The sequence below is a fragment of the Rousettus aegyptiacus genome, unplaced genomic scaffold (genome assembly GCF_014176215.1).
Source record: "Rousettus aegyptiacus isolate mRouAeg1 unplaced genomic scaffold, mRouAeg1.p scaffold_m13_p_13, whole genome shotgun sequence".
In the NCBI taxonomy this organism is placed as follows: Eukaryota; Metazoa; Chordata; class Mammalia; order Chiroptera; family Pteropodidae; genus Rousettus; species Rousettus aegyptiacus.
This window is the reverse complement of record NW_023416288.1, coordinates 46,587,764-46,603,473: the sequence shown is the minus strand read 5'-3', so window position 1 is coordinate 46,603,473 and position 15,710 is coordinate 46,587,764. Positions and strand designations below refer to the sequence as shown.

The 15,710-nt window shown below is 57.6% G+C and overlaps 1 protein-coding gene across 2 annotated transcripts; it reads left to right on the top strand.

The window, feature by feature from the left end:
- Positions 1 to 4,694: 4,694 nt before the first annotated feature.
- On the top strand, positions 4,695 to 14,665 carry DBNL (drebrin like). 2 transcript variants are annotated; one of them, XM_016147842.2, is made up of 13 exons: positions 4,695 to 4,715; positions 8,309 to 8,364; positions 9,683 to 9,795; positions 10,263 to 10,337; positions 11,002 to 11,148; positions 11,746 to 11,823; positions 12,053 to 12,210; positions 12,288 to 12,333; positions 12,579 to 12,672; positions 13,236 to 13,328; positions 13,420 to 13,532; positions 13,743 to 13,839; positions 14,203 to 14,665. In XM_016147842.2, exons 3-13 carry the CDS (start codon positions 9,700 to 9,702, stop codon positions 14,340 to 14,342), a joined length of 1,137 nt encoding a protein of 378 aa, XP_016003328.1. In that variant the 5' UTR covers positions 4,695 to 4,715; positions 8,309 to 8,364; positions 9,683 to 9,699; the 3' UTR covers positions 14,343 to 14,665. The 2 variants fall into 2 exon arrangements, with proteins under 2 accessions (XP_016003328.1, XP_016003330.1); XM_016147844.2 differs by lacking the exon at positions 4,695 to 4,715 and adding an exon at positions 4,850 to 4,983.
- Positions 14,666 to 15,710: the final 1,045 nt, after the last annotated feature.

Here is a 15,710-nt window from a genome sequence, read left to right as displayed (position 1 = left end):
CCATGATTTAAAATCCAAAAGGTACAAAAAGGTCTATAGGAAAAGTCTCCCATCCACTTCTGGCCCCAGCTGTCCAGTTCCCTCCCCCTGGAGCCCCAGTGTCATTAGTTTCTGGGTATTCTTCTAGCACTAGATGTCTCCTCTGTCTTCTTATAATACTGATGGTGGCACCCTCTGTGTGATGTCCTCCTCGAGACTCCATTTGCGTACATTATACACATTGCATAATTTATAGCTTTACGGTAAGTAGTGCTGGCTAATTTGCAGGCAAGAGTTAGAATCACAGCTTAGCAGATCATTATACTGAGGCCCAGTGCTCTTCCCAGTAGCGGGGCTGGAACTCAGACCTGGGTCATCCAGCCCCTGTTAGGTAAGGAATGAGTAATCTTGTTTTTTGCAAATCACACTGTTCTTCCTTGAAGTGCCAGCTGTCATTTGAAACTCCTTGGTGCTGTTTGGAGTCTGTCACTCGAGACCAACTTCTTGTCTTTCAGGAATCACTAAGTCCTGGTAACCATTCGCCACACCTCTGAAGAGGGATGTGCATTCCAGGGGCCGCAACAGGCCGCGGGCGAGGTGTCGGGGTGTGGAGAAAACTGGTGAGCTGGGTCCTGCCCCCAGCTCTTCATATGTTCTCTCCAGGATTTACCCCAACAGTCTTCGCAACCCTACCTTTCATCCATGCACGGTTGCAGAGGGTATAAACATCCCCCTACAGTAGGAGTGGAGGTGCTGAGGGCACAGGGCAGACATGAGCAGGAAAGGAACAGTTCATGGAGGTTTGTGTGGCCACACTACATCTTTGTATGTGTCCTCTGGTCCCCTCTCGTGACCTTGGTTGTTGCCCAGGTTCCTTTATGCTGTGGCAACTAGGAATGCTGTTCACTGAGTCTTACCAGGTGCAGCCTGTTTAGATTCAGTAGATACTGAGAACTGACGAGTGACTTACGGGTGAGTTTTTAAACATAGGTCAAAATGTGGCCCTGGATTGTTGTGATTGCCGGCTTCTGTGGTGTGAACACTCCTGCCAGGGCCAGCAGTATTTGGAGGGAAGTGGGGTAAGCACAGGAGGACAGTGCTGGGGTTACTAGAATGGTCAGTGTGCCCAGAGGCATCGGTGGGCTGGGGGGCTGTGGATGAGCTCAGTTTCAAGCTTGGTTCACGTAAGGAGGGGCATCCCCAGCCAGGTCTGGACTTTGTGCATGGACTCCATATCCTAGGGTTTTCCAGCCCCGAAGGACTCTCCCCGCCATCTCATGGACCTGCTTTAGAACCTCCCTGGAAACCCCAGGAAGTTTACTCAGATCTGGGACCTGGGGAGCATGGAGAATACTAGGAAGCGCTCCGGTACAAGTGAGCTACAGTGGAGATCACTGCCCCGAAGCCTTGGTTTGAGGTTCGTGCTGGACCAGGGTAATTTTAGGGGACTGTGGCCAGAAATTGGTCTCCCACAAAAGGCATCTAGTGATGATGTCGCTCCTGTCCCTCTCAGGTACCTAGGGTAGCAGTGCTAGACTGGCTCACATGTCCTTAGTCTCCCTCAGAGCCCTAGGCCTTGCCACACAGCAGCGGCCTGTGGGCGCCCTAGGTCTCAGTGTGTGGTGGTGGGGAGGGTTGCGTGCTCTTTTAAAGGGCATTCCAGTGAGTCTTAGTTTATTACTTCTCTTTCGTCTGAGGAGGTTGGAATGGTATGTGGTTTTCCCAACGTATATTTTTCTTGAAACCTTTGTAGATGTCATTCTTTCCCTCATTGGGTTTTCCAGAATGACAAAGTAATTTATAATTGATTAGATTTTAAGCTATTTGTTTTAACACTTATGATGAGATATTGTATTCAGACCAAAAGTGATTTTTCTCATGGCCCTTTCTGACTACAAATCTCTCTCATTTTCCGTCCCATGGGACCAGATATGAGAGTAAACACACCTGGTTACATAGCCCTCCAAGGGCACCAGACCAGATTCACACTGCGCTGGCTCCGAAGCCCTTGTCCTGAGTCCGTGTGCTGGGAGGTCTGGGGCTGTTGCAAGCTGGCCTATGATTCTCTTCTTGATCCTCACGCATGCGTGTTGTAGGACAGGACAGAGAAGTGGAGGTCTGTTGCGTTATTAAATCTTCCACAGCAGATAGATAGGGAGAACCATTAGGACTCACCAAGCTAGGTATCCAGGGTCACGAATGACGTGGCCTTTCCCAGGCAGCCTTTGTACCTACCTGGCGTTTGTGGAGAAGCAGAGTTTCCCCTGGGTCAGTTCTCCTTGCTACTCTGCATTGAAAAGAAATGTTGAAATCCTAACCCTCAGGGTGAAGGTATTAGGAGGTAGGATCTTTGGAGGTGACTGGATTATGAGGGTGGGGCCTCATGAATGGCCCTTGTGTGGTGACAAGAGACTCCAGAGGGCTCCCTGCCCTTCTACCACAAGAGGACACAGCAAAAACACAGTGGTCTGTGAACCAGGAAGCAGGCTCTCAGCAGATGCTGGATCTACCGGTGCCCTGATCATGGGCCCCTCCAGCCTCCAGAGCTGTGAGAAATACATGTCTGTTGTTTATAAGCTGCCTGCTCTGGTATTTTGTTATACCAGCCCAAACAGGCTCAAGCACTGGCCTCGCTCTTCTTGTCAGACAGTTCTTGTCCTTAATGCTGTTGGCTCCTTCTAGACCATGGGGTCCAGAGGGACTCTGCAAGATCCTCCCTCCACACTTAGATCTAGATGCACTCAGAACACCGTCAACTGCCCTCAGAGTGTGGAGGACATTGACCATTCAAGGCTCTGGTTTGTGCTCTGGGTCTGTCACCTAAAACCACCAGAAGAGCATGAAGAAGTAAAGCAATCTAAGTTTATCCACATGTAAGAAACGTATAGAGGCTTGTGCAAATGGTAGTTAAAAGAGACGAGTCCTAGGAATACCTCTGGGGATGTCTCTCTCAAACCGAGGGACAACCAAAAAGAGAGGGCCAGCCAAAAGGAAGGAGGAAGTTGAAAGCTGGATTAGGAAGGAGGGGGCGTGGAGATGGTCCACACTGGCAGCCAGAGAGACCTTTTTAAAACATCACCAGATCCTGTCCTTTCCCTTTAAAGCACCTCAGAGATTTTTACACCTGGAATAAAACCCACAGCACTTCCCAGACCCACAGGATCCTATAGGATACAGCCTGCACTCTCAGCTCCTTCCCTCTCCTTCCTATGCTCTAGCTCAGAGCCTCAAGATACCTGATTCCCCTGCCTGCAGCACTTCTACCCAGATCTTCCATAGCTGCCCCTGTCCATCCCATATCCTTCTTGTAATGGAGCCTGGCTTTTGCTGCTTTTCCTGCATCATGGTGCATGAACCTGGTCACCGCACTGAGCTTAATACATTTCCAGAACAGAGACCTGACTTTGGCATGCAGAGCTTGACTCAGACAAGGTAGGCTCTGCCCAAGTTGACCGAAATGTTGAAAAATGTTCCCAGACCTCCCCGGGCTGGGGACTGGGATCCAAGTGGATGAAGGAAACGGGTAACTAGGAGGTTTTAAACAGGAACAGTCCCAGAATAAGAAGATAATGCAAAGACACATGGAGCCAAGAGAAGACGACAGAAGAACAGCAAGATATATGAGGGTTCCACTCGCCCAGAATATGGAGAGCAGAGGGACTGGGGTGCAGCAGAAAGTCACCTGAAGGTCAGGTATGAGGAAAAAAACAAGAACGGTAAAGATGTTACTTAAGAAAAAGGAAGAGAAATTGGGACAGCTGAGAGGCCTCCATTTATTAGAGTTCATTTTTCAGATGCAAATACATAGCTAAGTCAAAGTGCAGAAGTGGGAAGAACCACACATTGTAGAAGAACCGTTAATGACCGGGCCGGCGCAGCTGAAGGCAAGGCATGTTTGGCAGGACCTGAGATTTCCTTGGCTGAGATGAGGCAACGGCTCTGCTACTCAGAGACATGTCAGAGCTTCTGCCTGCAAGACAAGCAACAATGGTGTGAGCAAAGTTGCACATAACCAAGGAACAATGTTTGGGCCCAGGTAAGGTATAGAAGCCCTAAAACGCACAAGGCTGACCCCAACACCTCAGGATTTTGGTAACTTATTTGGCAGCAAAACTTGGCCTTAACTGTAATGAAGCTGTTGAGAGTCTTTCCGTACCCCAGTTATCTGGTTTCTGCACACAGCACTGCAGAAATATGACCGTGTTTGATTAGCGGTCGCTGCTTGGAATCTTGCGGTGAGACTGACAATATATACAGGACACATGCCATCACTTGTCTGACATCGGAAGGACTTTGAGCTCCAAAGCACTGCTAAATGACTATGGGACTGAGGCTCCACATTCTAGGGAGCTGAGGAGTTCTCGAGGGCAGGCAGGGACGCTGAGAGCGGCCAGGGCAACGGCATGTCCCACACTTTTCCTCCAAGTAGGTCGGGGCGGCAGGCACATTTACCGATGTGTCTGGACAGAACCAGAGGGGAGGGGAGGTCGGGGGAGCACACAACCTTTGAGTTCAGTTTGTGGCGGTGAAATGGTCACTAGGCCTTCATTTCTATTCGTTAATTCATGTTCGTTCATTCACAGGTCAGCTTCTGTTGAGGGTCCCGTGTGGACGGAGACAGGCCTGAATGCAAATTCTCAAATAAGTGCATTAACTGTGACCAGAAGACAAAATGCAGGGTGCTGCGGAGCGCAGCCCAGAGGGGCAGGACTGGGTCCCTCTGCCCCGCCCACGAGATGAGTCGCCAGCTCCCTCCGCTAAGCGGTCGGCGCCGCAGAGAGGCGGGGCTGACCACAGCCCCCGCGCGCGCCGCTTCCGGCCGTCGGGGCGGGGCTTCCGGAGCCGGGGCGGGGCTTCCGGCCGTCGGGGGCGGGTCGAGCCCGGAAACGGCGGCTGAGGAGCGGGGTCGGACGGGCGGGCGATGGCTGCGAACCTGAGCCGGAACGGGCCGGCTTTGCAGGAGGCCTACGTGCGGGTGGTCACCGAGAAGTCCCCGACCGACTGGTGGGCGCCGAGGCGGGCCGGGGCTGGGGGCGGGCCGGGCTGGGAGAACCAGGGGCCGCGGAGACGCGCGACCGCAGGCGGGCCGGGTTCACCTGTGTGTCCCACACCTGCGCCGCACCCCGGGACGTGCTGTCCCCGCCCTTGTCACCCCGTGCTCCGCTGAGCGTGAGTCCCCAGCCCCTCCCCATCCCTCTGGCCGCCGGCCTCGTCTGCGGGCCTCCATGTTGGACTCCGTGCCTGGCTGCGCTTGGTGGCCTCGCCAGGTTCTCCTTTCCGGCTCGGGGACCTCAGCCGGTCCTGAGAAAGCGGAAGCCACGCCCAGCTTCTCGCAAACGTTGTGCTCAGGGATGGGCCTCTGAGAGCGGTCTGGTAGCCCATCTGGCAGTCGGAGCCTTGCCTCGGAGGTGTCAAACTAGCAGGTCGGGTTTTGGGTGGCTGGTACTCTGAATGTGGATCCAGAATCCCCCTTTTCCCAAGAAGAATACTACTTCCTGGTCCTGATCCATGGGGAGATGAATGAAACCACAAGGCTGGCTACCTTCTTCCCTCTCCCTCCCCATGGCACCCCCGCAAGGTTCTCAGGGGTTATGTCTCCTCATGAGGCTGATGAGGTTTTATTCTACTGGAATCCTGAGTCTGAAGTCTCTGGTGGCCCTGGGCAGCCACACAGAGTCGGCTCTTTGTCGTCCAAGCACTGGTAGCTATGTATGGTGATTCACTTGTCGCTGTCCATTCTGCTTAGTTTTCATTGATTGGTTTTGAGCACTTCCAGTTCTGAGAAGGCTGAATATGGTGGACAAAGACGGGAGCAGGGCACTAGGTGTGGCCGTGCTGCTGGGATTGGTGTCTTCCACTCGTCAAGTGCCTTTTCTTTCCCTGGCACCTAGCACAACAAGGTGACTTTCATACACTATGCTGCTGGTACACTGAAGAAGTTGAAGCCTTCCCTTCCCTTCCCTTCTCTTCTCTTCCGCCCCAGGCCTTTTGGGGAAGAGCTGCCTGGGGCCGAGGTGATGTGGGCAGCCTGTGTGGCTTGCAGGCAGTTTTGCAGGGAGTCAAGCAGTGTGTCCTTTGCTTGGAAAGCATCTCTTCTAATTAGGGAAGGGTGTCCAGTAACTCATCGAGCTTCTCTGACTACTCTTTATTCTCAGGAAATTCACCCACATGGTGAGGCACTACCATTTCTCTAAGAGTTTCTAGATGTCACCCCCACCCCACCCCCCTCCTCTTTTGAGTCCCCCGAGACCTCTGCTGCTATTCCAAACCCTGTTAGAAGTACCCCTACACCGAGGGCCCCGTTTTCCCATGAGGCCATGTGGCTTTGGAGCCCAGAAGCATCTTTGCCCCTTTCTAGTCCTGCTCAGTTGGGGTTTCGTGCTTGATGTGCTCTGGATCACCAGATATAGTAGCCCTTTCTGACTTACTGCAAGACTCCTGGGTGACTGAATGGGCCTTCCTTCCAGATCCCTCTAGCCTCGGCCTTCTCAGGGCCATCACTGTCACTGGTTTGAGGTGGCAGACTGACAGCAGTTCAGATGGCCTTCTTCAGGCCACCCTTGGGCTTCCTCCCAGAGCTGCCTGCCACAGCCTAGGTCTGAAGCTTAGCCGCTCCATCTCCTCTCTGAGCCCTTCTCCTCACCCAGTCAGAGCCCCCCATCTCAGCAGCCTCCTCGCCCACCCACAGGCTCGGATAGCACTAGGGGTTGTACCACTCCGCAACATGAATCCCTGGCCTCTGCTCTCATTGTCTACAGGTACCGTGTGGCAGGTCTCCACTCACAAACTGAAAAACTGTCTAAACTAGGTCACTCCCCTGCTTGCAACTCTGCAGTGGCTTCCAGCTGCACGTCAGGTCAAGCCCAGATGCCTTGCCCAATTGGGCTGGGATTCCTGACTTCCTTGCCTGCTTTTTGCCACACAGGCCACAGTAGCTTGCCAGCACCGTTGCCTCCTTTCTGTGCCTCAGGGTGTAGTGTGGTTCCTCCCCAGGGCCGTTGCCCTTGCTGTTTCCTCTGCCTGGAGCACCCTCCACCTCGTCCTAGGGCTCCCCAAACCTCAGTTCTCCTGATGCTGCCTTCTTGGAGGGGCCTTCCTCGCTTCCTCGCTCCATGTTAGACTTTTTTGTACCCATGCCAGATGCTCTCATTGGTTTTTGGTCGCCTTTCTCCCCTAACTAGAAGGATGAGGTGGGTGGGCCCTGTCTCTGTTCCTGGTTCAGGCCTGTCATGTGTAGTAAGTGCTCAGGTGACGATGGACTGTGGGGCAGGAGACTGGGAAATGACACACTAGACCAGGTTTTCCCTTTGACTTGCTGTCCAGTGGATCAGCGCTCCCACCCAGTGGTCAGCCAGAACTGCTGGGAAGCTGCCTCTTCCAAAACATTCTGGATGTTCACCACCTCCCAAGTCTTCCTTTTCCCTGTTTCTCTGAGTGTTCCTCACTGTTTCCTCCTCCCGTCATCTCTCTCCTCTCCAGGGAGGCATGGTTCTTTCCTGGCAGCCTGTCCCCCATCAGCCAAGTCCCCTGGGCCTGGGTCGGATTTCTCTTCTTCCCACTTTCTCAGGCATAGGCAGCTCTCCCCAGCAGCAGAGCGTTGCCCTCAGTAGGCGTGGGCTATGAAGAGCCTTGCATAGCTGTGCCTACCTTGGATGACATGGACCCTTGTCCTAAGCACCTCTGGGCACAAGTTTTTGAGCCTGAATCATACAGAGAAAGGTGTGGCCCAGGGTCATCTGTGGAGAGTTAAGGCTTGGCTAGATGTAGCACCTGCCCCACTGACAAGCCTGTCCCAGGAGGTCCCGGCTGCTCACTTGTCATGGCTCCTGTGGCTTCTGACACTACGCAACCTATGAGGGCTCCAGTTTGTGGGCGAGTCCCTGCCCAGGAGGCCGACCCGCAGCTGGCAGACGTGACCAGGCCGTCGGCAGCCTCCCCAGTGCCACACGTGCCTTCCTCCTTCCTGCTCCCTGGGGTGCTCTGGGTCAGGGATGTGTGGGTGTGTGTCTTTTCACACTCATGTACCTTCTAGGCAGGTGGGCATTTTACACATAAATGTGGGAAAGGTTGCCGTCAAACTTTACCGTTTGGTTTCCCTCACAGTGGATGAAGGCTCCCTGCCTTCTCAGGTTTGTCCCTCATAAGCCCCCGTGGTCAGACCAGCAGCACCCCAGCTTTGGAGCTGAGAGGGCTGCGGCTTTGGGAGGCCCAGCGGCCTACCGACATCTGGCCTGGCGGGTCACAGTGGGCCTCACTGCTGTGCCGGGTGCCGGGCTGAAGGCAGACAGTGCCTGCCACAGGCTCCAGAGCCTGCCGCGTTCCATTTCAGGGCTCTCTTTACCTATGAAGGCAACAGCAATGACGTCCGTGTGGCCGGCACTGGCGGTGAGTATGGCCACGCAGGGAATTGGCCAGGCTCTCGGAGGGGGGTGAGGGACGTGAAGGGGAAGGGGTTGTGACTGTTAGTGCAGCCACACAGCAGGAGGAAGGCAGCTCGAGGTGCACAGGTGTCCCCTGCACGTGGTGCAACTGCGGTGACACTTCCCCCGGCAAGGAGGGGCCTGCCCTTTTAGCGTTGATGGTGGGGCGTTCTCTGGCCCCAATCGGGGTGTGAGCCAGACTCAGGGGCTCCCCCAAGCAGTGAGGGCCCCAGCACTTATGGCCATTTCTGGGTCTCAGATGTTTCCTGGTGGAAGTGAGTCGTTGGCTTTCCTGGCTTGGGTGCAGGGCAGCGCTGCCCTCGGTGTGGCGGCGAGGCAGGCCGCCTTCCCTCTGCCCTCCTAGTGGGCAGGCCCCCCACTGAGAGATCACAGCCAGGTCTGTGGTCAGCATGCAAGTGTTGCCAGAGGATGGGCAGCAGGAGGTCTCTGCAGGCACCGTGGGCCGAGACGGTGGGGTGCGGATGCCCCGACTTCTCCCTGTGCTCCAGGCCTGCTCACCATGTCCCACAAGTGGCTCTGGTGACTGGTAGCGAGCCTGACCTCACGAGCGCCTTCCCCAATGGTCACCTTTCTAGGACTGCCCTGAGGTGGTCTCACATACACTGTGCTGCCCCAGGAGGCAGAATTACAGAGTTCAGCAGCTGTGTTCCTCCTCACAGTCCAGGTTTGGGGGGCTGATGGGAACCACAGACTCTGGTATATGCTGGGCCCGCAGCCTCAGTGTCAGGAGGGTGTGGCTTAGCGTTCCCTCCTGTGCCCCATTAGTCCCTCTGAGTCAGCGAGCGGAGCCCTGTAACGGCTGCAGGCTGTTTCCACTTGCTCAGGACCCTCTGGGTGGCCCGGAGTCTGAGCACACATGTGGGCTGGGGTGGCATGACTTGCCGTGGGTCCTGTTACTCCAGGGAGTATGGTGGGGTTCAGGCAGTGGCAAAATTGTTGCAGAGACTTTGCTTTAGAAAGTTTGTTCCCTGGTTTGTGGCAGAAATGACATTTTTATTTTCTGGAATTGCCTGTGGGTTTATAAAAGTGGTTTAAACTAGTGTGGGCAGGGATTGCCGGAGGTGCTTATCCTCAGTGCAGACCCTGTGGCCCACCCAGCTCATGCACCAACCCCATGGGGCTGGGCCCAGCACCTCATTCCAATGCAGGTGACACCAAGAACCCTGGTCTAGAGGCAGCTTGGACTTCCTTTCCTGGGGGACTGGGTGCCAGGGTGGGTGGGGGTGCCCGGGCCACTGCTGATTCTCCTGTGACTGCTGCAGAGGGGGGCCTGGAGGAGATGGTGGAGGAGCTCAACAGTGGGAAGGTGATGTATGCTTTCTGCAGAGTGAAGGACCCCAACTCTGGCCTGCCCAAGTTTGTCCTCATCAACTGGGTACGTAGGGCTGAGGGCTCTGAGTCTCGTGTAGGTGTGAGCAGGAAGCTGCCTTTTCCTCTTCCCTCCTCTGCCTTGCGGTTGGAGCAGAGGAGGACCTGACTCAGGACAGATCTGGCTGGTGGGCAAACAGCTGGATTCCATCACTGCAGCCCAAGAATACCTGGGGTCCTGCTAGGGCAGAATGTACCCTCCCCACCTAATGAAATAAAGACAGTCACAGGACACTCTTGTTCCTGTCCCCTTCAGGGTGGCCATCCTGAAGGAGCAGAGGGCATGGAGGGGTTTGGGGAAGCCCGAGCGCAAGGTGGGGCGCTGGGTGGGGACAAGGGGATTCAGAGCCCACCCCAAGGAACCTCCCTGTCCTCTTCTGTGGTGGCCATTTTCTCTCCCTGGGGGGTGAAGCCACTGGTGGGAGGGCAACGGCTTTGGGGGACTGCCGGGTCACGCCCAGCGTTGTATTGCAGACGGGCGAGGGAGTGAATGACGTGCGGAAGGGAGCATGTGCCAGCCACGTCAGCACCATGGCCAGCTTCCTGAAGGTAGGGCTGCTGCCCCCAGGGCCGGACAAGCCTCGCCACCTGCTGTGAGTGAGTGGTACCAGGCTGGAGTGCCCCACGGCCTGGGCTCGGTCTGGACACCAGCGGGGTGGCTAGAGCCACCGCCAACTGGCCTCAGCGAGGAGGACCATGTTGCAGCTGGCTGACTCTGCCGCTAGTACGATACTGTGAACCTCGGCAGTGCCATGAGGGTTCAGAGGAGGGGAGAGCTGCTCCGCCCCCCTCAGCCCCCCACCCGCACACGGACACGCACTCCCCCGATGCAGTTCTTTCCAGGCCGTTTCTGCACACCAGCCGTCACAGGAAACTGGTTTCCTTTCAGAAGTATTTGTTCGCTCATCAGCTGACCGTGCACTTCCTTGGTTACTGGCAAGGAGGTTCTGGGGCTCCGAAGTCCAGTTCTGCCAACACTTCTTCAGGAGCTAAAAGATAGGGTCCCAGGCTTATCATTGGGTGTTTAGCGACAGTGGGTGAGATCATGGCCTGACTTCTCAGGAGATCAGTGGCTCACTGAAAAACTTGCTTGTGTCCAGGTGCCCTTCAAGGTTACTTTTCACTAATTACAAAGAATCCCTCTAATGCTTGAGCTCTCAGTCAAACTGCAGAACCACAGAACTGCCAGGGCTAAGTGCTGCTCCCACCGCAGGGGGCCCACGTCACCATCAACGCAAGGGCTGAGGAGGACGTGGAGCCCGAGTGCATCATGCAGAAGGTGGCCAGAGCCTCTGGCGCCAACTACACCTTCCACAGGGAGAGCGGCCGCTTTCAGGACACAGGCCCCCAGGCTCCAGTGGTGAGTGGAGCCCCGGCCCAAGCAAAGGGGTGAGGGTTGCGTTCCCAGCGTCCAGCCCGGCTCTTATGCGGCTGAGCTCCTGCCTGCCTGGCATCAAGTCCCTGGGCCAGACGGGGGTGCAGATGGCGACCCATGTCTGATGGGGCACCGGCATGTCCTGTGTGGCTCTGGATGACGTCTACTATAGAGGACCTTCAGGTGGCAGACAAGGCAGGATCCTTCACGTCGTGGGCAGATAGCTACAGTCTATGGCTCTGGTGCTGGGTGAGGTCCGAGGCCCCTGACACATAGCAGAGATCCCTGGAGACTCAGTGGACATATGGTGGTCAGCTGCCTGAGGCTGGTGGGCCAGCCACCTAAGAGTGGCCCCTGGCCCGAGGTCTGCCTGAGAACTGCCCAGTCTACCTGCCTGCCCTGGCTCCCACCTACCAGGGCCTTGTGCAACCAGAGACCCCCCCAGGGCTGTCTGGCTTGAGCTTCCCCGCTCAGCAGTTTCCAGGGCTCCTCAGGGTCACCTCTGCCAGGTGCCACTCATAGTTCTCACCTGCGCTGTACGCTCCTGCCGATGGCCTTGCTGTGGACCCTCTGTCCCCACAGGGTTCTGTATACCAGAAGACCAATGCAGTGTCTGAGATCAAGAGGGTCGGCAAAGACAGCTTCTGGGCCAAAGCGGAGGTGAGCGTTGCTGGGGAAGCGGGGACGACAGCTGGTGGCCAGGGCGCCATCGTCGTCACGGGTGCCGGGCAGTGTCCGTCACAATGAGCCCTAGAGCAGGTGTTCCTGTTAGCACCCAAGCCCTGGGGGTCAGACTGCTTCAGGGGTCAGGGAGGGTGTGACTGTCACTGCAGCCCCGTGCAGGCACCGGGGGGGCCGGGGCGCAGCGGGCTGAGTGCGTTCCCCGCAGAAGGAGGAGGAGAACCGCAGGCTGGAGGAGAAGCGGCGGGCGGAGCAGGAGCGCCAGAGGCTGGAGGAGGAGCGGCGGGAGCGGGAGCTGCGCGAGGCCGCCCGCCGTGAGCAGCGCTACCAGGAGCAGAGTGCTGGCGGCGAGGCCAGCCTGCAGAGGTGAGCCCCAGAGGCGAGGGGGTGGCCGGGGGGTGCCCCGGTCCTGGGTACAGCTCTTCCTCCGCCCCTCTTGGCAGGAAGTGTGAGCAGCAGGACGAGGCTCCGAGGAACAGAGAGGAGCAGGTGAGACCGGAGGCTCCTGCAGAGGCCAGGCCCGGCGGCCTGAGGGCTTGCCACCAGAGTCCAGCCACCTGCAGGGCACATCCAAGGTGGCCACAGCGATGTGCGCAGAGGGCAAAAGCCCTCGGCATAGACCTCGTGGTCCTGGAGGAGGCCTGTGAGCGGTGTTCACTTCCTGGCTCCCCAGACCCGTGGGGCCGGGCAGGCTGATGAGTTCATGCTCATGCTGGGCCCCTGTGCTCCCACAGGAGCCTGTCTGCCAGCAGTCAGCACACCCAAGGGAGGTTTTCAAGCAGAAGGAGAGAGCCACGTCTACCACACTTGTCTCCAGCTGCCAGCCAGGTAATACTTCCCTCTGCCTTGCCGTGAACCGTAAAGCAGGGCAGGTCCCCAAGAAAGGGACGAGTGTGGCAGAAGGTGACAGGGATGAGTGAGCAATGAGAGCCTGTGCCCGTGAACGTAACTTCTGGGAGGGGACGCAGGGACCCAAGTGTCCCTTTCCCGGCCAGGTCAAGGCCTGAAGAGGTCTTCCGGGAAAGGGTCCGGAGTGAAGACTCGCCAGCCCTGGCCCTGTAAACCCCTGGTACGGCTCACACATTGGGCTGTCACCTGGCTCCCAGGGACCTGCATCAGTCACCCCTCTGGCCCCCAAAGGACACAGGACCAGTCCTACAGGCCAGCTCTCTGACATTGCATGTGTGCCCCGGGAGGCTGCTTAGAGCATCCTGGTATGTGTGTGACATGCACAGACCAGGTGGTGCTTTTGCAGCTGTCATGTCCATGTTTACTTCCTGTGTGACAGCCGTGACCTTAGGACAGGCCCACCCTCTGGGCAGTGCAGGCACAAAAAAGGACGGGCTGCTTGCTCTCTCCTGCATGATGTCGTCTTTACTGTCGTCCTGCAGGCAAACTGAAGAGCCCCTTCCTGCAAAAGCAGCTCACCCAGCCCGAGCTCCCCCTCGGTGGAGAACTGCACGCCACCTCATGGCCCCAGGCAGGCAAGGCTCTGGCTGCCCGTGGGGGTTGGGGGCAGCCAGGGGTGTCTCTGGCCCAGAGTCAGCGAGTCAGCGAGCTGCATCCTTCCCGCAGGTCTCCATGAGCAGTCGGCAGCCAGCACCCCACCCTGTCCAGCACAGGCCGGAGAGGAGGCTGTGTATGAGGAGCCCCCAGTGCAGGACGCCCTCTACGAGGAGCCCCCCATGGTGAGTGTGCTGCCGTGGCGCAGGGCTGTGAGGGCCACGTCTCTGACACCCTCCTCCATGGCTCATTGCGAGTGGGTTGTCTTGTTTAGAGTTGGCGCTGCCTGTGGGACATCTGTCTGGCTATGCCCCTCCCCCTCCCCCGTTGTGAGCCCTAGCCGTGGGCAGGCCAAGGTCACCAAGACCACAGCCTTTTTTCCCGTCTGTGGGCAGGTGCAGCTGCAGGACGCTGGCGCTCAGCATGCGGATAGCTACCCGGAGCTGAGCGGGAAGGGGCTGTGTGCCCGGGCGCTGTACGACTACCAGGCAGGTAACGTGCTACTGCCACCTCCCCAGGCCATAGGACCCCAGATCGGAGGCCAGTGCTGGGGGCCCCAGGGCTGTCAGCAAAGAAGATGGAGTGAGGGGACAGTGGGTGGACGCCCCGCACAGCCCTTCCTCTGTGCTTCGGGCGGCCGCTTGCCATAGCATAAGAACCTGAGGTGTGACCAGAGAGGTGACCCTGGGCGGTGGCCTTGGGAACAGGCCGATATGTGGAAGTGCTGTCTCCAGCCTTTTGCTGCTGCGGTGGGCCCAGAGCCTGACTCTGGAAGGTGTGTCCCGGGAGATGGCCGCTGAGGCAGCCCGGGGACGCCGAGCCCCCAGTGCAGCCTCTGGGCTCACTCCCTTGCAGCTGACGAGACCGAGATCTCTTTTGACCCTGAGAACCTCATCACGGGCATCGAGGTGATTGACGAAGGCTGGTGGCGTGGCTACGGGCCAGATGGCCACTTTGGCATGTTTCCTGCCAACTACGTGGAGCTGATTGAGTGAGGACCCCGCACTGCCGGCTGAGGCTCAGGGCCGTCCTTCCCTTCCCCCCACACGTGTCTCGTTGCTGGAGGTGGTGTGAGCGTTGCACACAGCACTCTTCCAGGACTGGGACCCTGGTGAGAACAACCCCTCGGGCCCCCTTGGCTTGAGTGGCTTGGCCTCTATCACCCCAAATGCAGCAATAACCCAGTGATTCTTACACATGCTTCCAGCAGCCTTCCAGGCCTCCAGTCAGTCCAGCTCTTGACCTCAATAAAGGACATTGAGTCAGGCCTCACCCATGCCAGCCCCTGGGGGTTTCTGAGCTGGGGCATCTGCTGGCATGCATTTGCCTTCTTCCTTTCCCTCTGGGCCCTGAGGGGTGGGGGTGACAGCTGCCAGTTTATGACCAGAGTGGCTCATGGCACCCGGCAGCAGTAGCTGGCCTTTCTGAATCCTGCTCTGCACTCTGTTTCTCTGTCCCTCTGCTTGGGCTGTGGGCAAAGGGGACAGAGACAGCCAAGCCCTCACCTAGTGTGTGAAGGAAGACGTGGAAACAGCGGTAGACACATCTGTCCTGCGCGGCTCGCACCTGCCCCTGGTCCTGCTCTGTGCCTCCAGGGTGGTGACACCCGTGGTCTTCCCATGTCTGCCAGCCCACCTGTCTTCTCTTGAGTAAGAACTGCCCCCACAGGTCCCCAGGTCCCAGCCCCGACCCGCCCTGTTGGAAGCCTACTGCCCCGCGTGGAACAAGCCCCTCCTGCTTTCTGCCGCGCGGTCACCCTGTGCGCGGCTGGCCACAGCCACCTGGGAGAAGTATAAACAGTAGGGTGTGAGTGCAGCCGGCCCGTGCGTCCATTCTGTGGGGGAGGTGGCGAGGGCCCCCATGCCCTCCGTGCCGGCCAGTGCGAGCGCGTGCATGGAGGCACCTGACACCAGTGAATGTCGGGGAGACCACACTTCCTCGTGAGCCCTGGGCGCTGCCAGGCAGAGGCAGCCTGGGGTGAAGGCCACACTGAGGAGCCCCCAGGTGGTGACCAAGCCCAGTGCCCCCTTTCTGCGTGGTGGCAGTAGCCCGTCCTATGTTTGCCGTGGACAGGCCATGCTCAGGCAAGCCTCACATCCTGATTTTTCTCCCATAGAAATGGCAGCGCCCGCCCCCTAGGTATGGAGGCCCCATGAGTCATGTATTCCCAGCTTTGAGGCCCACTGCGGGCTTGTCTGTCTCCAAACTAGGGCATTACCCAGGAGGCTCAGCTCAGGGTGCCACCTCACCCTGCCTGCCCGGGGGTGCAGGGACAGCACAGGACAACCCACCTAAAGGAAACTGACCATGAAGCAGTGTCCTGACCAGCGTTCTCACTCACCATGGGCAGGGCTGGGTCACTT

Bases quoted from the DNA above. Each gene is read 5' to 3' on its own strand.
- DBNL (XM_016147844.2), top strand. From the start codon at position 4,901: ATGGCTGCGAACCTGAGCCGGAACGGGCCGGCTTTGCAGGAGGCCTAC. The intron at 10,338-11,001 runs GTAGGGCTGCTG...CTCCCACCGCAG, and splicing joins CCATGGCCAGCTTCCTGAAG to GGGGCCCACGTCACCATCAA. The intron at 13,329-13,419 runs GCAAGGCTCTGG...TCCTTCCCGCAG, and splicing joins CACCTCATGGCCCCAGGCAG to GTCTCCATGAGCAGTCGGCA.